This window comes from Huiozyma naganishii, chromosome 1 (genome assembly GCF_000348985.1).
Source record: "Huiozyma naganishii CBS 8797 chromosome 1, complete genome".
In the NCBI taxonomy this organism is placed as follows: domain Eukaryota; kingdom Fungi; phylum Ascomycota; class Saccharomycetes; order Saccharomycetales; family Saccharomycetaceae; genus Huiozyma; species Huiozyma naganishii.
In genome coordinates this window covers 323604-350771 of record NC_035922.1, presented here as the reverse complement: position 1 = coordinate 350771, position 27168 = coordinate 323604, and the positions used below count along the sequence as shown (strand labels likewise).

At 48.5% G+C, this 27168-nt stretch overlaps 14 protein-coding genes across 14 annotated transcripts; 7 read left to right on the top strand and 7 right to left on the bottom strand.

The window, feature by feature from the left end:
• Positions 1 to 21: 21 nt before the first annotated feature.
• On the bottom strand, positions 22 to 1965 carry SLS1 (Sls1p; the record flags this gene model as incomplete). The annotated part of the gene is made up of 1 exon (XM_022607207.1): positions 22 to 1965. One exon carries the CDS (start codon positions 1963 to 1965, stop codon positions 22 to 24), a length of 1944 nt encoding a protein of 647 aa, XP_022462225.1.
• Positions 1966 to 2181: 216 nt separating this feature from the next.
• Positions 2182 to 3741, top strand: RRN5 (Rrn5p; the record flags this gene model as incomplete). Its single annotated transcript, XM_022607196.1, has 1 exon — positions 2182 to 3741. One exon carries the CDS (start codon positions 2182 to 2184, stop codon positions 3739 to 3741), a length of 1560 nt encoding a protein of 519 aa, XP_022462224.1.
• Positions 3742 to 4223: 482 nt separating this feature from the next.
• On the top strand, positions 4224 to 5798 carry PUT1 (proline dehydrogenase; the record flags this gene model as incomplete). Its single annotated transcript, XM_022607185.1, has 1 exon — positions 4224 to 5798. One exon carries the CDS (start codon positions 4224 to 4226, stop codon positions 5796 to 5798), a length of 1575 nt encoding a protein of 524 aa, XP_022462223.1.
• A 200-nt stretch (positions 5799 to 5998) lies between these two features.
• On the top strand, positions 5999 to 8113 carry DPH6 (diphthine--ammonia ligase; the record flags this gene model as incomplete). The annotated part of the gene is made up of 1 exon (XM_022607174.1): positions 5999 to 8113. The coding sequence occupies one exon, from the start codon at positions 5999 to 6001 to the stop codon at positions 8111 to 8113; it is 2115 nt and encodes a 704-aa protein (XP_022462222.1).
• Positions 8114 to 8306: 193 nt separating this feature from the next.
• Positions 8307 to 10166, top strand: KNAG0A02860 (uncharacterized protein; the record flags this gene model as incomplete). The annotated part of the gene is made up of 1 exon (XM_022607163.1): positions 8307 to 10166. One exon carries the CDS (start codon positions 8307 to 8309, stop codon positions 10164 to 10166), a length of 1860 nt encoding a protein of 619 aa, XP_022462221.1.
• Positions 10167 to 11041: 875 nt separating this feature from the next.
• On the bottom strand, positions 11042 to 13273 carry ACF2 (endo-1,3(4)-beta-glucanase; the record flags this gene model as incomplete). The annotated part of the gene is made up of 1 exon (XM_022607152.1): positions 11042 to 13273. One exon carries the CDS (start codon positions 13271 to 13273, stop codon positions 11042 to 11044), a length of 2232 nt encoding a protein of 743 aa, XP_022462220.1.
• Positions 13274 to 13337: 64 nt separating this feature from the next.
• On the top strand, positions 13338 to 13967 carry RMP1 (Rmp1p; the record flags this gene model as incomplete). Its single annotated transcript, XM_022607141.1, has 1 exon — positions 13338 to 13967. The coding sequence occupies one exon, from the start codon at positions 13338 to 13340 to the stop codon at positions 13965 to 13967; it is 630 nt and encodes a 209-aa protein (XP_022462219.1).
• Positions 13968 to 14051: 84 nt separating this feature from the next.
• Positions 14052 to 14984, bottom strand: SPE4 (spermine synthase; the record flags this gene model as incomplete). Its single annotated transcript, XM_022607130.1, has 1 exon — positions 14052 to 14984. One exon carries the CDS (start codon positions 14982 to 14984, stop codon positions 14052 to 14054), a length of 933 nt encoding a protein of 310 aa, XP_022462218.1.
• A 155-nt stretch (positions 14985 to 15139) lies between these two features.
• On the top strand, positions 15140 to 15319 carry KNAG0A02820 (uncharacterized protein; the record flags this gene model as incomplete). Its single annotated transcript, XM_022607119.1, has 1 exon — positions 15140 to 15319. The coding sequence occupies one exon, from the start codon at positions 15140 to 15142 to the stop codon at positions 15317 to 15319; it is 180 nt and encodes a 59-aa protein (XP_022462217.1).
• A 126-nt stretch (positions 15320 to 15445) lies between these two features.
• On the bottom strand, positions 15446 to 15748 carry SMD3 (mRNA splicing protein SMD3; the record flags this gene model as incomplete). The annotated part of the gene is made up of 1 exon (XM_022607107.1): positions 15446 to 15748. One exon carries the CDS (start codon positions 15746 to 15748, stop codon positions 15446 to 15448), a length of 303 nt encoding a protein of 100 aa, XP_022462216.1.
• A 288-nt stretch (positions 15749 to 16036) lies between these two features.
• On the top strand, positions 16037 to 18838 carry PEP3 (tethering complex subunit PEP3; the record flags this gene model as incomplete). The annotated part of the gene is made up of 1 exon (XM_022607096.1): positions 16037 to 18838. The coding sequence occupies one exon, from the start codon at positions 16037 to 16039 to the stop codon at positions 18836 to 18838; it is 2802 nt and encodes a 933-aa protein (XP_022462215.1).
• A 149-nt stretch (positions 18839 to 18987) lies between these two features.
• GID11 (Gid11p) lies at positions 18988 to 20976 on the bottom strand (the record flags this gene model as incomplete). The annotated part of the gene is made up of 1 exon (XM_022607085.1): positions 18988 to 20976. One exon carries the CDS (start codon positions 20974 to 20976, stop codon positions 18988 to 18990), a length of 1989 nt encoding a protein of 662 aa, XP_022462214.1.
• Positions 20977 to 21285: 309 nt separating this feature from the next.
• On the bottom strand, positions 21286 to 22506 carry KNAG0A02780 (uncharacterized protein; the record flags this gene model as incomplete). The annotated part of the gene is made up of 1 exon (XM_022607074.1): positions 21286 to 22506. The coding sequence occupies one exon, from the start codon at positions 22504 to 22506 to the stop codon at positions 21286 to 21288; it is 1221 nt and encodes a 406-aa protein (XP_022462213.1).
• A 220-nt stretch (positions 22507 to 22726) lies between these two features.
• Positions 22727 to 23746, bottom strand: PCD1 (8-oxo-dGTP diphosphatase; the record flags this gene model as incomplete). The annotated part of the gene is made up of 1 exon (XM_022607063.1): positions 22727 to 23746. The coding sequence occupies one exon, from the start codon at positions 23744 to 23746 to the stop codon at positions 22727 to 22729; it is 1020 nt and encodes a 339-aa protein (XP_022462212.1).
• Between the last annotated feature and the right edge of the window lie 3422 nt (positions 23747 to 27168).

Sequence of the window (27168 nt, the reverse complement as noted above, 5' to 3'; positions counted from 1 at the left end):
ATATTTACATGACGTTATAGTTTAGTTGAATTTGAAGACATCTTTTATGAATGTTGAAAATTGGTCCCTCGTTGGGTTCTCATCACAAACAAAATGGACTTGAGAGTATCTACCCCCTAGGGAGCCACCATTGATATCAGAGAACTGAACAACGTATTTGTCCATATACCTTAGTTTTATAATTCTGTGATAGTTTACGGCTAAATAGTCGTAAATTGCATTCTTTCCATCCGGTGCAGCCACGGAGAGTTGATGTGAGCACTTGAAGTGGTTTAGAGAGGTAAATTTCAGGTTCTTCAGATACGTCTTAACCATATTTTGTGTTTCCAATGATACATTAGAGACGGTTTCCATGCTTACCTTATAATCGTGGCACAGTTCTGGTGTTTGTATCAGGTAATTCGATTTTTGTTCTTGAACTAGACATTGTGCGGACTCCAAGATGATGTCATCATTATCATCTAGTTCCAACCATATTTCAAGAGGGGGCAGATCTGGATTTTCAATGGCAGGGGCAAACTGCAATTGCAGATAGTAGTCATGTTGCTCGACCGTGAACATAGCATCTTTGGTCTTAAAGTCGTCGTAGAGTGGCAGCTTCATCAGTTTTGATACCAGGTGAGGTACCCTCGGCAAAAAAAAGGTTTCTGCGGTTTTTGACCGCGTCAATAGTTGACCAAGAGATACACTAATTAAAGAGTGATGAGTTGGTGATTGAGAAGCATCATTCACAAGCTCGAAGGGCGCCGCAGTTGGCGGAGTTCTCTTGGAGTACAAGAAGTCGTGGAGCTCATTGATCTTTTCATCATCTACAAAAGACTCTGCTGAAGGTGTCTTCTCTGTCTCGGTAAAGGGTGCAACTTCTTGCAGCCGCGTCCAGTCGTTATAGTTTCTTCGAAACCAATTTAAACTCCCGATATCATTGAAGAAGAAGGATTCTGTGTGGACTTCCCTGTTTTCGCTGGTCCACTTCTGTATTCGCTCGTTTTCGAACATCACCTTCTTTTCCAGCGAGGCGGCTTGTACCCACTTAAACAGTCTTTTGGCCAAATTAATTCTTTTCCATCCAAAAGCGGCACACTCGTTTGTTGCTAGATCGATATCTACGGCGCATGTTTTAGTTATCAGAGCCATCAAATCTGGTGTCAAAGTGCCCAAATCCCAGGAGGTGATCACGACGTTTCTTAAAATCTGCGAAATGGAAATCTCGATAAACCTGATCAATGACTCGTCATCACACCATATATTCAGGTCGTTGGTGGAGAAGTTAAGCTGTATCAGGAGGTTTTTATTCAAACGGATCAGATTTTGTAGGATCTTCCCATTTTGGGTTAGGATCAATAATTTTGCAGACCTGCGCGACATCTTTATCTGTCTAAATTTCGTTGTGGTTAATGAGTCCATTATCTTGAGACCCCATATCTGGAGAAGTATCTTGTTGATCATGATGCCCTTGTTCAGTCGCGAGCGTTGCATGTTCGGATCCTTGGACTTCAAGAAATATTGCAGTTGTTTGGCTGTATATGAGTCGTACAAGTTCTGTGTCAGGGATTGGACCGTGGCATTTGACACAGAGGTCTGTGGTGGTTTCAAAGAGTCTATCGACGACACTATTTGCTCAGGGGTGATCTTCGACTGGAAGTTTAGCAGCGACAAGTAGTCCGCATTTTCCTCGGTAGCTGCGTCGCCGTCCCTAGACGGTTGTCTGCGATGAACGCTGGTCTTCGAATTGTCGGCGCCCAAGTCAACGCCTTGTAGTATTGAAAGATGATGACTGCTATGGGGAAGTTTCCGCGGGTCTCTATTCCTTGCAGCAATCCCAGCCTGCTTCGGGTTCAGCACGACGATGTTCGGTTTCTCTGGTTTTATTTTCTTCCCGGAAGTCGTAGAATAGCAGCAGCGCCGCAGGGCAGTGACCCCTCGCGGGACGACCCTCTCCGCTGGGACCAATCTTAGAAGTAACATGATCTCGTGCTGAGAGCAGTTCACTCTCGCTTGGCGTACGCAGAGATATTGTACCACACACACAGGATACAAGTCTCTATGGGAACAACTTACGTTTTGTCACCAAAAAGTGAAAAATTCTTTGGGTAAGTGAACAAGCTTCGTGTTGCGATGCGATGAGGTGCTTTCGATGTGGTGTTAATTGGCATTGACAATCGGGGAGTATACTGTGGGGCGATGGGGCTACGGAAGAAGCTGGATGTGTTTAATATGCACGCGGGGGTCCCCGTGAACGATTTGACGACGCAGTACATCAAACTGTACAACCGAGAGGTGAAACAGTTCTACCAGGTGGATCAATTTGTGGACTACGAGATCCGCGGGTCGCGGATCCACGTTGACTCGCACGTTAGGTATCTTGAGAAGCGGTATTTGAGGCAGGAGAATCTCCTGGGGGAGGAGATGGGGGTCTACTGGTCTGGTAAGGACAAGAGGAAGTTCTTCAAGCTGCTGGAGCGGTACTCGATCCACCGGCTGGACGACTGGTGGCATTGTATAGGCAACAAGAGTAAGATAGAGGTGTTGCAGTACTATGACCTATTGCGACGCAACGTACGGTTGTTGAAGGACGGCCGTTTCAAGAAACTTCTGAGGCGGAGCGAGATTCCAATTGCGTACGAAGTCAGCGAACAGTTTATCGAGCTTGAGGAATTGATGGCCGAACGGTTGATGACCCGAGAGGATGCAGGGGCGGTGTGCCCCCTGGATCACAGCGATAGTGGGCTTGTCAAGTTTGACGACTGGAATGCAAAATGGTTGAAAGTTTACCGCCGGAGTCAATTCGAGGACGGTAACCTCGTGAAGACGCCACTACCCTTCAGCCTAGAGAGTGTTCAATTTATTGAGGGACTTGTAGTGCAGTACGTGAAGCGATTGTTGCATTTCTGCGTGCTCCCCAATATCAATGACTGCGAGGTGGGCAAGTCGGACTTGCTGGCGTACCTTTCCGACCGGCACGCGAGGAGGAAGTGGTCGTTCCCCACGACGATAACGAGGGAACACATTGACCGCGGGCTCACTATAATGCGACACGAGGACATCCCCGTGTACACACCCGGTGGGAACACACTGGAGACGTTACATAAATTCGGGCTGGTCCCCGAGCCCCTTGCGGGCAACGTGTTCCGGAATAGAGCCATCAGGGACTCGCTTCTGCCGGAGATCCTCTCCGCTAGCGTCAAATTCAACGACAGCGTCACTGCGAAGGCGTGTTCCGACGAGCTAACAGGTGGGGCCCCGACCTCTACGATAGAACAGCCTCTGGACGAGGATCGGGCACACTACCGGACAGGCACCACCACTGAGAGTCTCTTTATCAAGAAGATGGCCAAACTGGATGCATCTGTTACACAAAACGAACCACACTCGGATGAGGACGATCCCGTATCCTTTACTATTGTGAAGCGGGACGGAACACCGGATGTCGACGCCACGCAACGTCTAGATAACGCCACAGAGCTGTCGCTCTACGACTGGGAAGCAGGCCAGATGGACCACGCGGACATGGTCCACTCAAGCAAACACGAGAGCACGCTCTTCCACTACTTCATGCATATAGCGGCCGCCAAGAGCAAACGCAAACGTAAGGGCAACGGCAAGAACAAGAATAAGCGGGGCACGCACTGCGTCCCTCTTGCAGCAGCCCAGACGGGCACACCCTCCGCCACGCACGACCGCAACCCGCCCATACAGCTGTCCCAGACACTACACGACTGGTTCCTGCGCTCAGACGGCTGACCCTCGCCCTGCCGGGCACCGCTTCCCGAACAGCGCCGCCCGGGAACCGGTGCCCGTGAACTCCCAGCAAAGGAGACGACAGTGCAGCGCAATGCTCGCATACCCGAGCGGTCCGCTATCGCTGCGGACCGCGTGCCTGCCAGCCCCTCCGGCCCATTGTTCACGCGCGCCGGGAACCGAATCCCGGCGAGAACAATGGAAAAAAAAAGTTTGTGCCTGAAACGCGATTGTCTAATACGCCTATTGTTTAGCTGTTTCCCTTTCTTTTTCTCTTCTGGATCCCAACTGCGCGACTTCGGGAAGATATAAGACGGACCGAGGGGACGGGATGACCTTCCCCCCCCAGTCGCTGGTTCTTGAGTCACAGAGAACGTATAAAGGTATCGTTTTTGTGGTTTGGGAAGTTAAGATTTTGTTTATTCAGAAAGAGGTTTCTTACCACAAGACACACACACACACACACACTTTTAACTTATATTTGAATGCTAAGAAGAGGAGCTGTGCGTTTGGGCTCGTCTTATAGTACTGCTACTGCTAATACTACCGCTGCTAAAGTAGCGTCGCTGGCCAGTTTGCGGACAGAGCTCGTGTACAAGCCGACCGCCAGATTCTATGTCACCAAGACTGCGACAAAGAAGGAGACGCAGCTCGCAGTGGATGCCGGCGGTGCGGCAACGACTGCGGGTGGGCACAGCGTGCCCAGACACCCAGCAGTGAGTGGTGGGATGGCCGATGAGGCGATGCACGTGCACACTGCGGACTCACAGGTGCCCACTCCCTCCGTTTACGATGCGCCTATCCCGTCTGCCATCAACTTCCTGAAGTCTGTCCCCAGGAAACAGTTGCTGTCGCTGTTCGTGATCGGGGTATGCTCTTTGAACAAGTTCGTTTTGGACACTTGTATCAAAGTGTTCCCCTTCGTGCCAGTGCCCATCATTAGGCTCCTGATCTCTGACTTGTACTGTGGCGGGGAGACCATGAAGCAGGTGACGGACTGCGGGGCGCAGTTGCAGAAACGAGGGATATCAAACATGATGCTGTCCCTCACCATAGAGGACTCTGAAGGAACGAAGAACATCGACATCAACCACATCGTCGACGAGACCATACAGTCCATCCACCAAGTGCTGAGACCAAACCTGGAGTCGCAGTTGGAAAAGTGCACCCCAGAGCAAGTCAACGACATAGCCCCAGGTTACATCGCTTTGAAGCCATCCGCACTGGTGAAGGACCCCGCACAGGTGTTGCTGAACTTCAATAACCCGGAACCGTACTGGCAGGCGCAGAGACAGGTTCTCATTGACAACTGCTCCAAGATAACGGAAGAGATATACAACTTGAACCAAGAGTTCGCCAAGAAGTACCCAAACAGAGTCTCCCCCTTTTTTGTCTCCACCATCGACGCGGAGAAGTTCGATTTGCAACTAAACGGTGTTTACGATCTGCAAAGAGTCCTGATGCAGAAATTCAACCCCGTGGACGCTCCCTGTGTCTCCGTGATCGGGACGTGGCAACTCTATCTGACCGATTCGTATAACCACCTGTTCCACGAGTACAAACTCGCAAAGCAGTACGGGTACAAGCTGGGACTCAAGATTGTAAGAGGCGCTTACATCCATTCCGAGGCTAACAGAAGCGAAGTCATCCACCCAACAAAGGAGGCCACCGACAAGAACTATGACCACATAATGCAAACTGTCATAAGCGATATGATAAACAAGGGCTCGAAGTCCTTCTACGGGCATCTAGTCATTGCCTCGCACAACTACCACTCGCAACTGATAGCGACCAACATCCTTGACACCCACAAATCGAACAAATTTGTCAACGCCAACGTGATCTTGGGCCAACTGCTCGGAATGGCAGACAACGTCACTTACGATTTAGTGCATACCCACCACGTCAAGAACATCATCAAGTACGTCCCATGGGGTCCAGCAAACGAAACAAAGGACTACCTGCTCAGGAGACTACAGGAGAACGGCGACGCGGTCAGGTCCGACAACGGCTGGCCTCTGATTAAAAACATCATGCTGTCGTTGAGCGGTAGTAAGTAACCCTCCCACTACCAAAGACATGACTCTTAGCGAGCCATCTATGAGATTAAACATCTAATAACCAAACTGTATAACATATTCGTCGTACGTACCCAAAATACTACTAATCTAAATAAAGTAAAAGAAAAAAAAATTAATATACAATAGTTAACAAGCGATGACCTCTACGTAATGCATACAGAACACAGTAGCTTTGCACGATGAAATTTGTAGCACTGATATCAGGGGGGAAAGATTCATGCTACAATATCCTCCATTGCTTGAAGCAGGGACATGAGCTTGCAGCACTGGGCAACTTATACCCAGAGTCGCGAGTCCAGGAATTGGATTCATTTATGTTCCAGACCATAGGGTTCGATATCGTGCAATTCTATGAACGGTGTTGTGGGGTTCCGTTGTTCACACACACTATTTCCTTGGGAGGCTCCAAGAACGTGTCCATGAACTACATCAAGACAAAAGACGATGAAATCGAAGATCTGTACCAGTTGCTGTCAAAGGTCAAAACGGCAATCCCAACACTGGAGGCAGTCAGTGTCGGCGCAATACTGTCCTCCTACCAGAGGAACAGAGTTGAAAATGTTTGCATTAGACTAGGGTTACAGGTGCTGTCGTATCTGTGGCAAAGGGATCAAGGCGAGTTGATGGATGAAATGTGCTCCATGTCCAGAGATGTGCTAGAGGAGGGATACTGCGGGAAACTGGATGCGCGGTTGATCAAAGTCGCCGCAATTGGGTTAGATGAATCCCATCTGCTGAAATCACTGCCCCAGATAAACCCAGTCATGAAGAAACTGAATAAGATGTACGATGTCAATATATGCGGCGAGGGAGGGGAGTTCGAGACCATGGTGTTCGATGCACCTTTCTTCAAAAATGGATTCTTGAAGATAGTGAATTCCAAAAATACGACAGAGGACAACGGTGGTGTTTGCAATGCCTTAATAAAGGTAGAATTCACGGAAAGAAAGTTACCAGATACTTTCCTACAAAACGAATTACAGAGGCTGCCCCAACCGTTGTTATTTGATGAGAAATGGTCAGCTCTATTGCAATGTGTTGAGCAGATGGATGTGTGCAAGTCGGTCGAAAAAGAGAAGCTGTCGCCCTCACCCCGCTCACAAACGGTAGATTCATGTAACGTCGCCGATGCGGGGGGTCTCCTGTTTATTTCGAACATTACGTCCCGAAAAGTTGGTGAAGACACGACAATTGAAGAGCAAACGAGGGACATTTTTGCTCAAGTAGATGATATCTTATCAGCCAAACAACTGTACCCATCACAAACGATCTCCTCCTCTTTGATACTTTCAGATATGACCACTTTTGCTCGGGTCAACCACATTTATAATAGTTGGTTCAGTACGGAAAAGTGGGGATCACTACCACCGTCGCGAGCCTGTGTCGGATCTTCCGCATTACCATCTGGCATACTACTACAACTTTCTCTGGTCATCGACCAAACGCGCGACACTGTCGTCGATGCGGACAACGGTGCCAAAATCAACCAGAACAAAGACGGGCTACATGTCCAAGGCATTTCATATTGGGCACCTTGTAATATTGGTCCCTATTCGCAAGCTACATGGCTGGAGTCCGACCAGGATAATAGGGTGGCAAGAATCAGTGGGCAAATTGCATTGATACCTTCAAGCATGGAGTTACTCCGAATGGACAAGGCTGCCGAACAATCTGTTCTTGCTTTACGCCACTTTGATAGCGTAAAATCAGCCATAGATTCCAAAAGACAACTGTCAATGATTTGCTTTGTCACCAAGAGCGAGATGATAGACATTGTTAGAAAGACGTGGTCTCTGTATTGCTCTGAAATGGGCTACGAATCCGAACTTTGGACCAACAAGCCGGATGATGACGAAACTTGTTTAATCGTCGTTAAAGTATCCCAGTTACCAAGAAGCGCTCTATGCGAGTGGTCTGGTATTTGCTGTAAGAACACAGAAGCTTTCCATGCTGACGAGGAGGACGAAGAGGAGGACGAAGAAAAGAGCGAGACTAAACTAAGTGGCAGCTTTGCACAACTCAATCTAAATGCAACGAGTATGCACAATATCCTGGTGCAAAGGGGGAGACGAAACAACTGTAATTTCATAACAGGGTTCACAAACGTGGAGGAAGATTTGGTGAAGATGCTGGATGGTGCGGAGGGTTCTCATATTGTACTGTACTATAACCCATCGTCCATTTCCGTCGAGAAAGTAGCAGAATACCACAATGTGGAACTATACCCGGTTCAGAACATTTATAGTGTCCAGGGACAACCATTCAAGTATGCATTTCACGTAGAACAGTATTAAATACAGAACAGACTTTAATTATATACACTTTAAGTAGAACAACTACAACAAAGGTCATCGACCATCGCTATCAAATGACGTTTTTTCAGTTCATTTTTAACTTTTGTTTTCGAACACGTCTGAAGACAACCGCGATACTAGAGTTGCTGACCTCTTCATTGGAAGATCAATCAAGCAGCGTGATTAAGTCTTGATGTCGCAAGACGATACCGAGTATCTTCAGGAGGCGCGAAAGCTGTTTAAGTTTACTGAGCTAGTAATCCAGAAGCACAAGAAGACTGATCTCTTGAAACATTCGCAGCCCTTTAGAAGAGCCCAGATTGAGAATGTTCTTAGAACCAAATACAGGGGTTACATGAGGCAGGTTCATCAGGTAGTAGACCCAAGTACGTCTAAAGCTGATGTTTTATTGTATTCCGGTCGCAAAGATTTGGTTCCATGGGAATCGAAAGCTATAAGAAGCATACGAAAGGATATCTCTTTTGATCGTAAGTACTACGAAATGAACGAAACGGACTGTACAACGGAAGACTGTAAGATTGCTTTGGATGAATACTGTACCAACATTTTAAGTTCCACGGAGTCACTATTGAACACTCTGAACAACTTGACCAATGCTCCAAAAGCTGAATCGTTACAGGTCACCGAATCTGAAATAGCACCAGCGAACATTAACGAAATAGAAATACCAAAAGGTCCACGAGGGACACCACTACAGCGATCTTCAACAGATGTGTTATCTAAAGTACCCACATCTACATGTACTCAACAGAAGACGAACGGCAATACCGCAGAGGCAGGTACGGACCTGGAGCTTCTTGGAAATAATGGAACATTCCCAAACTCTGCTACGGAAGAAATGAAGAATATGGCTGAACCTAGAAAAGACAGTAAACTTTTTCCTACTGGACCCAGAAAAAGCGCGGATTCATCTGAACATCAGCCTCACATGGCTGCTAACGTCGCAAACTGCCCGATTACGGAAAACTCTGACAGGATAAAAGATCGATATACTGCGGAAGCGGGAAATGTGATGAAAACGAAGCAACGATCCGTTATTGCTCCTAGCCCGATGCAAAGTAACGAGATCAACCCAGTAGAGGTGGAGAACCCGGCAACTGAAAGTAACGAGATCAACCCAGTAGAGATGAAGAACCCGGCAACGGAAAGTAACGAGATCAACCCAGTAGAGGTGAAGAACCCGGCAACGGAAAGCTACGCCGATGTGAAAGTACCCAAAGCTGTTTCAGTTGCAAACAAGGCGACCTCTCCATCATCTAACAACGTAAAAACCACAGAAAAGGATAACGGTGCTTCTACTAATATAGCCAACAATCCAAAGGAAACAAAGAAAGACATAAAGTTTCTTGAGGACGGACTTTTACTTTGTAGGCGTGGGACTATGACAGAACTCTTACGTAGTATATTGTCTGAGAACAGTTCAAAAACAAATCGAAAGGAAAAGTCATCAGGAAACCCTACCGTACCAGAAACTCATCCATCCACCGATCATGCAGCCATTGCATCAACAAATACGGTGAATAGTCAGGTATGCAATGGGAGAGACGTGCAGCTGACAACTAATTCTAACAAAAAGAGGGGGTTATCCACCCCCAAAGAAATCAAACTAACCAAGAAAATGAAAAGTGCTCGCACGCAAGAAAACATGGTAGAAAGCGTTAAAAATAGTACAACAACATTAACAACATTACTAGGGAAACCAGATATTGAACAGGATATAATGCAAGTACCGAAAAACATTGTAAATATGTCAAAACCAAGTTTTGGAACCCCACCGCCGCCACCTCCATCTTACTCCAACAATAAGAAACTTATATCACCAGGTCGTTTACAATCGCTAATTGATACAAAAGACAGGATGATGGAGTGTCACGATTTGAAAAGTGACTTAATAATGATTTCCAACAGTGGGACCTACACAGGAAATACTACCGATGAAACAAAAAAGAAGAAGGAGACCGCTAATCCTTTGTCTGCTCTTCTTAATTCCTTGGAAGCAGAAACACACGAGGCTTCTAACAAGAGTAGCTAAAATATAACTGCATCAAAGGTCGGGAACGAAAACCAGGCTTTCAATATATCCTCAATGCAGAAAAAGTCCGTTAATTTCTCCAGCCCATTAGTAACATCATTGAATACATATGCCCATTTTCCTACAGACGCAATTTTGTCCAGGCCTTTACCCAATTCCATCGAGAGGTCAGGGTCATCAAAACCTGAAGTTAGTTTTAAAAATTGGGTCGATAAAATAAAAAGTGGTCGGTTAAATTCAGGAATACGACTGCCAACAGAAAGAGACTCAGCCAACAGACTAGATAAGGAAATAATCAAAACAATCTGAGACAAATGAAAGAATTGAAAATCAACCAGAGTTATCTCTGGGCCACAGAAGGAGCCCTTTCACTTTCAAGTCCACACCTACCATCCCCCTTTTTGCCTCCACCAAGAAATCGTCGGCAGATGAGAGCAAAAACGTACAATCTGGCGACAGTGTTCATACTGAGAACCACTCCTTATCAAAATTTTCAACACGGATTAGTAAGAATGGATCATGGCGATCTTCTACGCCAAGTATCCAAAATCCCTTTATTAACCGAAATAACCCTCGGAGCGATGAACCTGAACGGGAAAGGACACCAGAAAAACTTGCATCGCCAGATTCTCAAAGATATCCACTATTACAGTCCCCTAACAGAAAGCCTTTTGTTGCAAAGAAGGTACCGAAATCGCTAAAGAGAATGAGCGAACTGGTCGAGAAGTATCATCTCGACTCTGACGAGTAAAGCAATGCAATTTAAAAAAATTACGTAGTAATCTATTTAGCAGCGTTGACCATGCAAATATAATAACATTATTAGATAAAAGCTCCAGAATACGCCAAGGACCAAGTCAGACTCTGTCCACCATCTAACCAGCTAAAATTAAATCCCTCTTGAGAAAAAACGCATAGGAACCAGCTGGATCAAATAATGCCATGTTCAACATCATTACTCCCTTCCAGCCATCGTTGACGTTATTGAGAATGGGTGCCAGCTTTTCCTCCCATTCTTCCCGAACAAATTTTGGCGTCCGAATGAAGGATGAAGCTGGAGTAATGGGAATCGCATGGATCATTTGAATGTACTGTAATTCATTCCCAAAATACGTCGTATGGTCTATTTTATTCTCGAACAGGATTCCACTAACTTTATTTGGAATGAAGCTTTTGGGAAGAGTGGTATTACCATCAGAGTATAGAAAGTAATGGTTCAATGATGAGGCCAAGATGGATAGCTGGATTGAACCGAGAAACTCTAAATCGCTGTTTTTGGTGACCTCTCCCCAAAGCTTCAGTGCATATGAGGCATTCACGTCCTCAGAACTTGATTCCTCGTCTTTACCGTCCCCACTCTCAAAAAGTCCCTTTGCCCAAGAATGTCCGTTGAACCAGTCAAAGGATCTAAACTGAGGAAAGAAAGGGTCGTCAGCAGACGCATTGGCGTAGTCCCTAATCAAAAATTCGACCCAATCTTTGTTTTGCGCTAGCCAAGGGGAGTCGTTGTTATTCAAAGAAAGCTCCACCTTTACGATAATTGCTGCCGCTATGACATGATACGAGTAATGGAAGTGGTGGTCATTGTAGTACGAGTTCCCAAAATCTTGTGAACTGTCGCCTGATGATATGATCCCCTTCCATGTGGTGTCGTATATGAGAGGCAGTTTTTGTTGATTAGTTACGAATCGGTTCATAGCTTCTTTCAATGAATTTAGCAGTTGTTGTGTCAGGGACTCATCCCCTAAGATGAAATGGCAACAGTATAGCATCCAGGCATACTTTGCCAGTGCTTTACCTGAAAAATACATCGAGTCCAGGTTAGATTCCTCAGGGACGTTGGCGCTAGCAATTTCTGAACGTGCTGCTGCCAGAATTTTGGCCAATACATCGGGCTTATAATTTGGTTGATCCAGTCCTGGAATCGTCGTAAACGGTTCAAAGGACAACTTGGAAACCAAGGGTAGTTGTTGCATGCTGAATTCATTGGTGATGAAACCTTCCATTGTGCCACATACTGTTGAGACCAAGGGAAAGTTCACACTAAACGAGTCTACAAACGTCGAATCTAGGTAATCGAGGTGGTGTGGCATAGCATACATCAAAGTTTTACCCGATTGTGAGTGACCCTCAGTAGTGTATGAAAGCGAGTAACTTGCGCTGTCCGAGGAAACAGCATTAGTGGTGACATTGCAACCAACAGGGTAGCAGCCTGCAGCCTGGTCGATGTTGCCGCTTGTAGAAGCCACTACCTGCAAGGTGCAGTTGGCCGGTGCCTGATTTGCGACAATAGTGTTTGCGTCCGAAAAGATTAAATCCACAGTTGGTTCTGTCGATTGCAAGTATATTGTCCAAGTCACGGCATCCTCCAAAATTACTTGATATTTCTTGATGCCGAGGTCGTTGGTCCAGTTCACTGCATTGAATTGTCTGAACCCGACAGCGGTACTGAGTTTTGGTGTAAAGTTGTTGTATATTCCAGTGATAAAGCCGCTCCCTTGAACCAGTGGCACCCGAATGTAACCAGGGCCACCGTTGGATAGAGTAACTTCACAGGACATGTGCGTGGTTTTCCCAACTTGCAAGTTCAGTTCCGAGGACTCCATAGCGCCTAGGATAAAGGATCTGATCCCAACGGGGGAAAAATAGTACTGAGGGATGACATCGGGACCCCCCAACACCTTCTGCTCCTCTCTAATGTGTGTAAATGCAAGGCCATCACCGGTATACCACAGCGAGTAAGGATGTGTCCAGACTGGCTGTCTTTGCGTTCCTAATAGCATATTCCCGTAGAACTTGTTGGTCTGCGTGGGACGTGACACGTTCGCAGGGAGCGGTACCAAGTGGGATCTCCCTGTGAAAAACATCGTTGGATCTGCAGTTGGCAGACTCGTCTTGCCCGACGAAGACTCTACGTTGTAATTCCTGTGAGGAACAGGGGGCGAAGTTTCATGTGTTCTGGGGGGCACTTCCGGAGCACCTCTTGGAGGTACCGGTGGCGAGTTCTTCTCAAAGTCAGTTGCAGAGTATGGCGGAGGTCTATCGTAAACCTCCATTGTTAGATCGCCCTGCGTCGGTCCGTTATCCTGTCCCCTCCGCTCCCCCATACTGAGCCGCTTTGATCGAAATTACATTAACGTATATTTAAATACTAGAGATGCCCTTCTCTCGATGAGCATGTGGAGATTTGCCCAACGCAAACGCCCGCGCACCCCAATGGCCGTATCTCGAGACGTGCTGGCGTCATTGCAGCAGGAGTATCGACTGATACAGCTGGTCTACCACCGGAACCGGAACCAGCACCAGAGTGCGCGATGGTGGAACCGTTTCAATATGTTGAAGAGGAACTGCGATGCTGTTCTTCGCGAACTCATGCGAGGTGACCCCCATGTGGTGCGCATGTACCGGCTTTTGGGGTCTCTCAGAAAGCAGTTACCGCAGACGTATTACGCTTTCAACGGCGTCATTGCTTTGAACCAGTTTGTCACTCTGGGTGTCGTTCTAGTAGGGCTTCTCAGCAGAGTGTTTGCTCTTTACAACCAGATCACGGACGAGTTCACCGAACAGTTTAAGGCCCTTGCGTGTAAACGTAGGGTTACATCGTCGCAGATACAACCCGTAACCCCCTCGCAGCCGACCACTGAAGAGCTTGGTGTCGAGTTGAATTTACTTATGACAGAAGTCACCTCCTCTAGAACGCCGCCGTCGCCGACTGTACCGGCCACAAAGAGTCGAGAGACTAAGACGAAGAAGAGGAAGCCAAAGAAGAAGAAATCTGCCATAGACAGTATATTCGGGTGATGCGATGCGCGCGTTGCCTCTAGGGTAAAGTAAGTATGGTACAATAGTCTATAGAAGGTCTACATATGCAGTATCAGCATATATTTATAGGCAGGATTCCAGCTGCTTCGAGCCCTCGAGAGGTGCTCTGGCCCAAGTAGGGAGCACGAATGATGCTCCATGTATGGCCCTGTTGTAGTATTTCAGCTTGGTTTGCTCCTGCTCAGTTGGTACTCTTGCAGGGTCTGTGAGCTGTAACGAGCTGTCTTTACTGCACACGACAAGACCGAGCTGGCCCGANCGGTGGTAACTGGGACCGATTGTGTAGTCAGTAATTAACGTTNGGGGAACGACTCCACGGGCCGTTTCCATCAGCCGGCCGAGGTAATTGAGGTTCAACCAAACGTTCTCTGAGGCCTGAGCAATGACGATGCCCTCCGGTGCGAGCGCCTGATGAAGCAATTTGAAGTACTCCGATTGGAAGAACGCCTCCGCGGGGCCCTCAGGGTCCGAAGAATCCGTGATGATGACGTCGAACGTGCCCGCGGGTGTGTCTCTCAGGTACTGGAACCCGTCGCACAGTTTCAATTCGAACCGGTCGTCCCCCCCATTGAGGGCAACGCTCATCCCAGGAAGAAACTTCTTGGACAACTCGATCACCGTCTCGTCAATCTCGACAAGTGTGACATGCTCCACACAGAAGTGTTTGAGGACCTCTCTAACGACACCGCCGTCTCCGCCGCCAATGACAAGCACTCTCCGTGGGGTTTCGTGGCAATACAGAGGTACATGGGCAATCATCTCCTGGTAAGCAAACTCGTCCCGTTCCGTGCATTGGATGATTCCGTCGAGGACAAGCACGTTGCCAAAGTCCGTGGACTCGAACACAAGGATATCCTGGAACGCGCTGCGTCCAGTGTAAAGAATCCGTTTGACCCGTAGAGCGAAGGCTTGCCCGGGGAACCCGACGTCATTGACCTCTCTGAACCAGCCATCGACAACACTAGCGTGTTGTAGTAGAGGTTCCTGATGGGTCATAGCAAACACAGCACCGTGAGAGTTGGCAGAACTGATTCCATCAGAGCATCAGAACATCGGAGCATCGACGCCCAAGTGAAAACTTTTATTCACCATACGTCGCAGAGGGTTTAAGGCTCTTGAAGGGGTCCAGGAACAGTCCATTACAGGGTCCAATGGACGGTGCTGGGCAGGAACGTTCCCTGAGAGAGTTGCTAGAGGAGGTGCGGACGTTGCAGACCGCGATGAACAAGACACTCACCGCTCTTTCGACCACGAACACGCAGATTCGGTCCGATATCGAGGAGTTCAACGAATTGTACGAGAACACGACGGTCAGTCGCACCACAAGGTAGCTCGAGACCGGAAGACAGGCTCAGTATGCAGAACTAGTTTCGCTTATATATAAACGTATATACGTATGGCTCGATCCCGGGTGGGGGAGAGGGCACACCGAGAAATATAAATCCCATGTGTACAAGTCACCTTCTTTTGGGCCCTCTCACTGGAGGCGGAGCCCTCGACTGGTTCTCCGCCTTCTTGAACAGCGGAGCGTTCCTCAGCATGTCCGGGAGTGTGAAGAAACGGACCTGCGAACCTCTCACGAACACATGTTCCATCGTGGTCCGCGAGCCGTCGACTTTCGTGACTGTGACATCCCCCAGCTGGACATTCATGTTATCCTCGCTCCCAATGAGCCGGCCCCGGTAAGTCTCGCCCGTATGCAGTTCCAAGTCGACAATATGGCCCTGTGCCTCTTGCAGCAACTTAATTGGTATTGACATTTGTAGTCTGTGTATGTGTATGTGTCCCAACGTACAGCTCTCTCTATGTGTTTTGTCCCTGCACCAAAACTGAAACTCACTCTACCAAGACAGGCCCTCAAAAGTCTCACACAGAGGAACCAAGAGGTCCGCTTCACCAACTGCACATCTTCAAGACCTCGAAGAGCAGGTTCCAATTTAATTCGAAAAGACTGTTCACTACTTGACGGACACAGAGGGGAGACAGTCCCAGGGGTCCCTACAGTTGTGTGAAGAGCAATCTCAGAGTCGCCATTCTCACGAGGAAGCATGGAGGTCACGATAGAGCACGTCCAGCTGGACTTCGTGAGGGACAGGCAGCAACGGCTGGGCCACATTGCGTCGCTGAACGTGTGCAACGACATATTCGTGTTTGGTCTCAAAACAGGACAGATCTACGCGATCGATTTGGACGTCCCATCTAAGGTGAGCTCCTTCAACGTCCCGCTTGTGGAGGGCAGCGAGAAACTGCTCGCTCTCTGGGTCGATGCAGGGGCATCGCAGTGCGTTGTAAAGACCAATTTCGCAAAGTACTACGTATTGTCCGTACAGGATATCATACAGGGCCAGGGGAAGACACCAGGACAGGGCAGGGGGCTGGTACCACTGCGTAAATTGGTTAAACAGAAGCACTGCGACGTCAGGGTCGTCTTCTGGCTTGATGAAACTAAATTCATTTGCTCCACGACTAAAGGTGATATATTCCTGATAGACATGCAAACATCTGATCCCAGCTGCACGTTGTTAACGAACTTGGACTCTGCGATCGACGGACTCGTATATGATCGCCAACGGGGACGTATGATTGTGGCAATGTCCCATACACTGATGTACTGGGACATTAAAGATAAAGACCTCTCACCGGTAGAAGTATTACAGAGGGGTATACCGCCAACGGAACAAGAAAAATTTGAACCTCTCCAATACGATAGCAGAAGGACATTTGTGTTTAAGGGCTCTAAATTTGCTTGGGTCACGGACGCTGGTATCATTTATGGTGACTTGGCTCAGGAAGGGTTTGATCAGGGGAACAAATTGGGCTCCTTGAAGATGATCCTCTCCATGGAATTGCCAGACTCGCCTCACCATATCAAAGACTTGACCATCTCGGATTACCATGTATTTATCTTGAGGGGGCCAACTGTGCTCATAATAAACCAGCTGAGTAACAAAGTTGTGTTCAACGAAACAATCTACAACGACGAAAATCAACCTGAGAAAATAGTGGGTCTCACGGTCGATCAAACGCAGTCCACATTTTGGTGCTTCTCATCGCGTAACGTTTACGAGATTATACTCAAGGGAGAGTCCAAGGCTGTTTGGAAATTGCTGTGCGAACAAGGCGAATATGGCGAAGCATTGGCTTTGAAAGACTTGAATTCGTGGGAATACGACTATATCCAGTACCAAAGAGGCACAGCATTCATGAAAAATTCTGACCTTCTATCTGCAGCGAAGTGCTTTTCGGAGTGTTCGTCAACTTCCATTGGATCAATGGTTCTACAGTTGATGCAGGATAGCGGGGATGATTCTCAAGACACGACCACTGCTGTCCAAGCATTGCTAACAAACAAGCTCGACAAGATAATGCATTCGAGGGATCGTGTAGTTCCACAAATTCTACTATCGAGTTGGATAACGTGGAACTTTATGAACCAGATGAACAAGAAAGACGAACTCATGAACACTGAAAAGGATCAGGAGAAATTGACCCAATTACGAGATGATATATCCATTTTGAAAGCTGATTTCCAAAGTTTCCTGAAAAGGTACTTGCCATGTCTTGATAACGATACGGTATATCAAATAATCCTTAACCAAAATAGAAAAGCAGAACTGCTTTACTTTGCAAACTTGGTAAACGATGTGGACTACGTCATTTCGTATTGGATCAGTCAGGAGAACTGGTACGAATCGCTAAAGGCCCTACAATCCTCTTCCTCTGATGAATCGTTATACAAATATTCTAATATCCTGTTAATCAATGCACCAGAGGCCACGGTCGCAACGTGGATGAAATTCAAGGCTGCGGACCCAGTGAAGCTGATACCGTCGATGCTCACCTATTTCACCAAGTACCAGAAATCGGTTATGAACCAGGGAACGAACGTTGCCTTCACCTACCTCGAATGGTACATTGACAAGTTCAAACCAAAGGAACCGATCATTTATAACACTGCATCGTACATGCTCATCACAGGTGCGGGGCGGGACGCAGTCGACACAGATAAAGTGATCGATTTACTAGAAAAACTTGAATCGAAGTTTGATTCACACTTCGTCTTGCGGCTGAGCCTTAAGTATAAGCAAACGGCAATTTCGATCCACCTTTTCACGCAAATGAAATTCTTTAAAGAGGCCATGGATTTGTGCTTGGCGAAGAACCGAATAGACCTTGCCAAAAAAATGTTAACCAACGAGGACCTAGCTCAAGACCCTGCAGAGTTAAAGTCGCTGTGGTTACAGTTGTCTAAGAAACTGCTGTACACTGACAAGAATCTGGAAAACTCTCAGGCCATTGATGTGAAGCAAACCATCCGCTCCATTATCCAGGAATCGAACGGAGTGATAGAGATCAAGGACTTGCTGCCCATATTTGACGAGTTCACAACGATTGCCAATATCAAGGATGAATTGATAAAGAGTCTGGATGATCACAGCAAGTCGATGCAACAGATCTCGCAGGATATTCGCAAATGGTTACACATGAAGGACGAGATGCAAACCGATATTGAAAAGTTCAGGGAGAGGTACCAAATTCTGGAACCCGGTGTCTCTTGTGATTCGTGTCATCGGATCTTGCAAACGCGGAAATTCTTGGTGTTCCCCTGCGGACACTGTTTCCACAACGACTGCCTCATCAAGAAAATTCTGCTGTCTAACGACTTCATGTTGAAGAGCCAGATTGAGAACTTCCAAAAGAGGCTGGCGCGGGACAAAAAATACGGTCAGCTGACTGAGTTGGAGTCCCTCATGACCACCAAGTGTTGTCTCTGCAGTGATCTGAACATCAACACGCTCGACAATTTGGTTACTGTGAATCAAGCCGATATAGAGAAGTGGAGTCTGTAACGACAGCCACTAGTGATGACATAAAGAATAAAAAAGGCATGCATATATACGTTATAGTAGTAGTACTATTTAATAACAAGATAATCTGTAAGCAAACAAAACAGGAAGACTCTGTTTTGTGGTCGGAGGTAAATCGACTGCCGCTGGACCTAGCAAAAATCGTAACTAGAGAAGCTTCTTCTTGCCCAGGAGTTGACGTTCCATTTGAAGATACCGTAGTCAGTGCCGATGACGAGGGAGTCGCCGTTGGCGTCCTCGACCCAATCAATCCCGGAGATGTTGTTTTCGTCGACGAAATCGGATTCCGAGAAGTCAGTGCCCGTTCTTTGGTTGCCGCGCGATTGATAGCGGAAGTCACTCCCGTAAGGGTGCAGATGGCGCTGGGATAGCGGGTCAAGGATGGTATCGTCATGTCCGTAGAGGTAGTTTGATCTTCTTGAGAAAAATGGTCTCGAGTCTGAAATGCCATCGAAGGGTACCATTGGTGAATCATCCGCTGGGTTACCCTCAGGACTCGCAATCAATCGTTGGTGCTGCGCCAATAGAGACTGATCCTGCGGTTTCTCCGCAGAGGACGTAGAGACTCTTCTGACGTTGAAGCCGGACCTGTCGCGGGTTGAAGTGTCCTGCTGTGGCGCGGGCATACTAAAATCGTAGTTTGTGTCCCACCTGTTCGCTGAGGAAAGCGACCTGCTAGATCCACCGCGGGACCCGCCGCGGGATGTTGGGCGGTATCTGTCCCCGAAATCTGAGTGAATCCTATCGACAACTCTCGGGAAGGGGACAATATCTGGCTGGAGGTACTTCAAGGGGATCGAAAGCGCCGGAGTGATCCATGGTTCGACCGTGTCTGCCGGTGCTGAAGCCCTCCTCCTGCTTAGTGAGGTGGACGACGAGTCACGCGATCTTGGGTTGACGTTCGCGTCCATTTGCGAAGCCATCATTCTGTCGAAGTTTTCCGTTGACGGTTGCGAGGAGGCGGATTCGAGGGTGTCTGGAATCATGATCACCTGGTGGTTGACGAAGTTCCTTGTGTCTACCACGTGGACCCTCCCCTGGTGTTCTGAGACGAACAAGAGGTCATCGAGCCCGTAGCTGAACCTGCAGACCCTGAATGCACCGTTGTGCGAGTGAGGTCTTGTTGAAGTGATCTCTGTGAGTGGAGCCGCAGTGTTCCTGATATCGTAAAGCAGACACACGCCGTTTTGGAACAGAGTGGCGAACTGCGAGTCGTTCTCTGAGAAGCTATTGTAGAACCCGTGGTCGCCGTTCCTTGTGACGTATATGTTCTGGTCGATGGATTCCGATGGGTCTGGGAGATTGAACCTAGTGTGTCTTGTGACCCTACCGCCCGCGAACTTACCTCCCCAGTTAACGCCCGGGATGTTGCTGTCGTAGTTGAGTGTGAACTGGTTGACGAGTTCGTTTTGCCTATACAGTGCAAACTTGTTCGAGTCCCCCGAGACGAGCATCGTCTTCCCGTCGTGCGATAACGCCGCGTTGTTCAGGGGAAACTTGAGGTCCGAGTACCGTTCACGAGCTGGAGTCCCTGTTGCTGATATCACACTGATAGATGTGACTGTCGTTATTGCAGGTGTACAAGTTGAAGTTGTTTTGAGACCTTTCGGAGAGTGAGACGCAGTTGTTGATGAACTGGCCCAGCACAACTGTCGTCTTGAACTGCGTGCTCTCGTTGTAAATGGACAGGATACCCTTCCAAATGCTGGAGTTCGAATAGTTGCTGTTGTCCATGAGCACGCCGCTGGACGCGACCTGACAGGCTGCGACGGCGGCGGCAGGGGTTCCCCCGTGCGCAACTCCTGCTCCCTGCTCAACCGGTTCCAGTTCGTCGGGAACCCGCTGTCGTCAGACCCAACGAGCCCACCGCATGCGGTCAACCCACCACACTCCGCAAAACACCGCGGCTTGAAGTTAAAGTCGACCAGCTTGCGCGTAGCACTCCTGTACTGTGCCCCGAGGGGCAACCCGCGGCACCCTGTCTGGACACCGCCCGCGTGGTTCATCGAGTGCCTCCTGTACCTTCCCCTTCCCCTCCTGACTTCTACCGGCCTGCGGCCTCTCCCCGGTGTCCCGGTCAGATCGGAGGCCCGTGTCCAGCACGCGGATCGAGTGGTCATACACGTAGTGTATCTTCCCCGGATGCCGCGATGACGCCCGCACACAGTCCCGCAACTGCCAGTGGTTTATCGTCACCTTCGCATCGTACAGTTCCAGCCCGGGCATCATGTAGTTCTGGAACACTTTGTCCGACCCGGTATTCAACCCGGCATCCTCCAGGTCCTCCGCATCATTCAAGCAGTCTATCGTCATCGATACTCGTCGCCCGCTGTACTGCCCTACTCCGCGTTCATCTGTCACTGGGAAGCCTCTTCTTCTTCTTCTTCTTCAATATTCAAAAATTCTCCCCTTGACGATTATTTTGAAGGTCACCTGTTCAACGACAGCAGCAGCTGTGCGGCCTCATCGGTCGACTGTGGCGCCGCGGGACCGCTGCGGAGCAACTCCTGAGGCCCCAATTGCTCCCAGTCCTCGTCCTCCGTGTCCGAGTGGTGCTCTGCGTTCTCCTCGTGTGCTGCTTCAATTGCAGGGGCAGGAGCGGGAGCTGGAGGAGGAGGCGGAGGTTTGAACACGGGTTTCTGCGGTTGCCCCGCAAGCAGCGTGGACCGGATGCTCGACTCCTTCGAGACGGAGAGCCGCGAGGACGAGCGGCGCGGCACCGCCTCGGCGACCAGCTCGAGACTCGTGCTGTTCGCGCTGCCGTACATTTTCCCGCGCTGCTTGGCATCCTGCGCGGAGGCAGAGGCAGAGGCAGAGCCAGCGCCACCTGTGGTGCCGGCACCGGTGCCCGGAACGAGGTGCACGGGCGGTCTGTTCTTCGAACTCGACCGCCTGCTCCGGTTCTTGATCAACGGGCGCATCTTTTGCGCGAGCAAGTCCTGCTCGAACATCTCTGCACTGGGGCGGTCTGCGTACACGACTCCGGACGCCCGCCGGTTGAAAGAGTACATCTTCCCGCCAGCGTCCTCCTCGCCCGCTTGAATATCGTTGCGGTGGTCATCCTCATCATCATCGTCGTCGTCAGACGCCAGTGCGTTCTCGTCTATGTACATCGCGTGTGGGGGCGACCCACCATCGCTCTGCGTCGTCGGTTTCGCTACCGTCTTTCTCCTTTGCGGTACACTCAAGGTAGGTACTGTGGGCACTGCAGGCACTGCAGGCACCGCGGGTTCATTCTTCGCCGTAGTATCCGTGTTCTCCCGCACGTTTTCGCGCACCTTCGAGTTCCTCCTGTTCGTTGCGTCGCGTACCTCGATGAAACTCTCCGGTGCAACGCGCTCCACGGTCCACAACCCCCACCCGACCTTCTTAAACACCATGCACCGCTCTTGGTCCCCCAATTCCATCGCACCCATCACGAGCCGCCGCTGCTTCGACGTCGACAAGTCCTTGAACAGGGGCACGCTCTCAGTCAGCGCCTGGTTGATGTACCTGATCGCCAGGGGACCGCGCTCCATCAACAGGTCCGCCAGCTTCGCGGGAGTCACCAGCGATGCGGCACCGCCGCCCGCAGCAACTCCAACTCCACCACTGCCGGCTGCCGCAGCGGTAGCCTCCAAAACACTGTAATCTTCAATTCGTTGCTCCATTCTCGACCTTGCAAAACGGAATCTCTCTCTTGCAAAGATACTGACCTTATCCTACCGAGCACAAAGCTTCTCCTGACGTTCTCAAAAGGTCCCCAACGGTAACTGTGTGTCCCGTTGTGTCTGTGTTTGTGTGTGTTGGTCACTGCAAAATTTTGAAACTTTCTGAGGTTGCACATTTTTTGTTCAGCGATGACCTCTCAGTCGGTGACCTCTTGGCATCTCAGAAGACGAGCGAGTCGCCGTGTTCTTGCTGCAATTGCGCGAGGAACGCTGCGTCGAACACGTCGCTGAACTGTGCTGTCGGGTCGCCCCGGATCATCTGCGTCTCCCAGGACGACCGCGCACTGCGCTGGAACTGGCCCGCGCGGTCGTGCAGCCCGTAGATGAGCTCCTCGTGGCCCAGGGACCGGTCCCGGCCCTCTCCTGCAGGTATACTTGCACCTGTGGGGGAAAGTTGCTCTCCAAGTGCAACCGTAGACACGTCTATGAGGATCTTAGCAGTGAGCCCCCAGAGGTCTCTGCACTTTGTAGTGTGTGCCCCCTCATCCGAGCTGTCATCCGAACTTAGATCACGCATGGTGTGCAGCCAGGACACATCCCGCGGGTTATCCACAGGGTAGTAAAAATGGTTGATCTTCCAGGATAGCCCGCCCCAGGGGACGATCTTGGACTCGTACCGGTCGCACTCCGCCTCGCGGGAAGTCAATTGGTGCGCCAGTTCGGCCAGGGGGACAGAAAACATGGAAGACGTCTCCCCCGGGTTCAGTTTCCCAAAGAACCGCGAGGCATCCAGAGGTGCGTCCGCCGAGGCTTCAGCATCTGCGCCGGGAGTGTGACAATTGCGTAGGAAACATACCAGCGGCTTCACGCTCAGCATCGTCCGCGACATGTAGCAGGGGAACTCCATGTTCACGTTCTCTAAGGTCATACGGTACTGACTAGCGAGCAATTCCGGGTTCCGTAGTAGCCCAATCTCCTCTTCCGCCTCCCGCCGCGCGACTTGTTCGAAAGTTTCCACATCGTCGTCAGCTTTCCCCCCAGGGAGGGACACCTGGCCGGAGAAACTGCGCAGATTGCGCGACCGTCTCGTCAACAGAACCCGCAGCTCGCCGCGAGCGCCCACGAACAACAGTACGAGCACCGCTGACCGCCGTCCGGGAGGCCAGATCGATTGCACGGGGTGCGGGGGCACGTAATGGAAGGACCGCAAGTTACGGAGAAGAGATCCTGCTGTGGGCATCGATTGTGGCTGGTTCACACTTGAAAGATGAAGTTACAGATGTGTTGGATAGTCGTAGGGACGGGCACGACATGATCTTGGCGTGGGGGACTACTTTGATTTTATTAAACGTTAAATAGAATGACTAACAGGTTGGCAACTCAGTAGTCGTGGCGTGGACGTGTCTGCCTTGGGCGGGTAGTCATAGGAGGGATGAACAATGCGAAGGGTCACAAATACAAGGCAAGCTGATTTGTCTCTCCGAAGGGAGAGTCACGGGAGCATATAACCTTAGGGAACTGGAGGCTGCTCATCGGACACCTTATCGGATTTGCCTTGTGTTCTGGCAACGCAAGTGGCACGATTTCAAGAAACCCTTACATGTGTTGGTCGAAACACCATTGAAGTGCACCTCACTCATAGTGGATTGCAAGCTATACGATCTGATGAGATCACCACAACGAGTTGGCATTCAAAACTGTACTCAATAACCCGAAACCTATCTTTACAACCTGTCGACTGTCACGACCGTATGTCGCAATCAATATTTTCCAAGGCCACAGATCGCACTTTGAATATAAGTTGCATCTACTCTGCATGGAATCTTCAGATTATGACTCTTGCCATTACATTCCCCATTGAATCACAGTCTGCGGAACAAACAGAACGTATTTCACAATTGGGGTGAACTCACAGAGACGATTTTATGACTACAGATGAAAAGAAGGAAGCCCAATGCTAAACGAAGCCCCCCACACCATAAACACAACAATTGCAATAAGTATATTGTCATTGTATGAGGGGATATCATACCAGTGGACAAGGTAGATCCCACGTTCGCATCCAAAGATTGTGTGTTCGACTTGTAGCAGAGTTTTGTTCTAAAGGGGAGCACAATCATAATTTCCAAAACCAAAGACTGCATTCCAATGATTGGAAATTGTTGCAATTCCCCTAGCAAGAGAAGGGGCGGTTCCATATAAACATGAGTGGTAATTTGTTGGTCTCGCATAGGTCACGTTGCAACAACTGCGCATTTTAGTGGCTACGCCACAACATTCTTTGGAATACGGGATTGAACGTTTAGAATCAAACCACTCGCCAATACTATACAGAACGAATATTTGTTATCCAGCACCGTACTGCTCAAGTGCCATTGTTTGTACTGTGGTCTCAACGACCTTGTAGAACATCTTCCGTACCGTCTGCATCCACAGAACAGACAAGGGATCTTTCCAGTGAAGGGCTGATTCATTAATAGCAGCGTTCTGCATAAAGTCTCTGATTTTAAGTGTAGAGTTATGCCACCCAATCTTTAAAACATGTACATGTTTCAATACTTCAAAGGGCTTTTACCAATAGAACAGTTGCTTGTGTCTTTCGAGAGTTGTCACTTGGCCATGTATTTATACGAGAAGGGTTGGAATATGCCAGTAAGACGGGCCAGCTTGGTTGAGACAACGGTAAGGAAGCATAGGACGTTATCATTCTTCAGTTTCTCAATTTACGTGAGTGTGTACATTCGACGGGATTGTTCGGATAGGTCAGCAAGTTTATTCCAGCATCCTCTAGCGTACCTCTTCCTACAGTACAGTTTGACCAAGGTGAAAAGTCCTCTCCGAAGAGATGGCGAAGGAAGTATTTACGGATCAGCCGTGTTTGTTCAAGTAGTTCATATTAGAACATAAAAAAGCTATTGTAGTATCTGCTGGTACACCCAACTCGACGACGTGTTCCATATCCACCATTGCAGCGTATAGATGGCCTGGGTTGACTCCGGGCATACTCCTTCGATTCATCTGTTTACTAGACATGGGACTGCATGGCCAGTGCTATACCAGACTGTCTTGGCGATTGCGTTTGCGGATCCTCGTTGCACGGTGGCCTGCTCTGCATGGAATCTCTCCAATGAATATTTTTTAAGGCAGCGGTAAGCGGTCGCCTGAGAGAGTGCAACATCTACGGCACCAGTCATGGGGCAAACAGATAGCATATACTATCAAGAAATCGAACAGAAACTCATGTAAACATAAACTGTGGTTTTGTAAGCTTTATTACCGAAGCCTTTGTTGTTATGCACCCTTAAGGTTATGCTCAGAGAGAAATTTAAAAATCGGTAATAAATAAAGGGATTTTAGATACATGGTTGGCCTGCATGTTAGATACAGTTTTCTAAAGAGCGGCGACCCCTCAACTGGGCAAGATGCAAGTTTATATATCAAGCTAACTTCCAATTGCAACTAATAGGCGAATCAGGCAACCTACAATAATTCTACCGATTTGAATATACTACAAGATTCTCCCAATTTTAATGATACAATGCAAGATATCAAATTTACGGATAAGATCGGTTTAGTAAGACAAACCCAAAGAAGGCTGAATCTTAAAGAAAAACCCATTTGTTAAGAAGTCACGATTGTTGGCAAAGCAAGGAAATAATAGCTAACTCTAGATGTTTTCGACCCTGGTATATCACTTAATTTGATTGCTATTATAACTACAATGACAGCAAGAAAAGTTTGATTTGGAAAATTGCAAACATACCCATCGGTTGCTCTTTTCTAGAAAGCGAGGGTTGTACCGAATTTTGGGTACATGTCTATTTGACAGGCTCACACTTGTTCCAGCTCACCGCTTCAGTAATTGATCGACAACTACAAACATATGAACTTTCTTTCCCTGATACGAGGCCTGAAATGTCCATCTTTTCGGATGAAGACTTTAACGACCACTCCAACTGAAACCCTTTGAAGGTTTCGATCATTTACATTCCCAAGAAGAAAATAAGGCCGACTGCGAATCAACAATGGAAAGTCCATCGGTGCCAATAAACTTTGTAAATACAAGGATATGACAAATGCGATAGACTGTTCCTCCCTTGTACAAACGTCTGACGTGATCATGTTTGGGACAGCTCTTAAGGAGGAATAGATTTCCCGCAAATAATACAACAATGGCCCACTACAACTGTGGAATACGGTTCTATCTAAACTCTGTGGTACTGGTATACGCAGAACGTATAATCGAAGCTAGGTTTACCCATTATCAACAGCCTCCACTTCCAATTCATTCGATACTTAGTGGGTTGCCGTGTCGCACGTTCGACAAATTATCGTTTTTAGAGAGATACTCACCTGGATATTTATTGCTGGCACAGTGATGAAATGCTCATATATTTCCCTGGCTTGGTTAATAAATAAGAGTTATAATGCCTATTTGCAATTTGATTTAATTTTTATCTGGGTGCTAGCAATAGTCTCTTTAAGAACATACGTTGATAACCCCCTTTTATTTTCTTTTTCTATGTCTTTGTAATATTCGCCATGCCTTGCCGGGCTCCGTTCAATACCCTTACTAAAGGTGGTCATGGTTCACTCAATAATTTGGCACCGTGGTCTGACCATCTCATCAACTTCTGGTGTATGGTCTCGGAGTATAGTTTG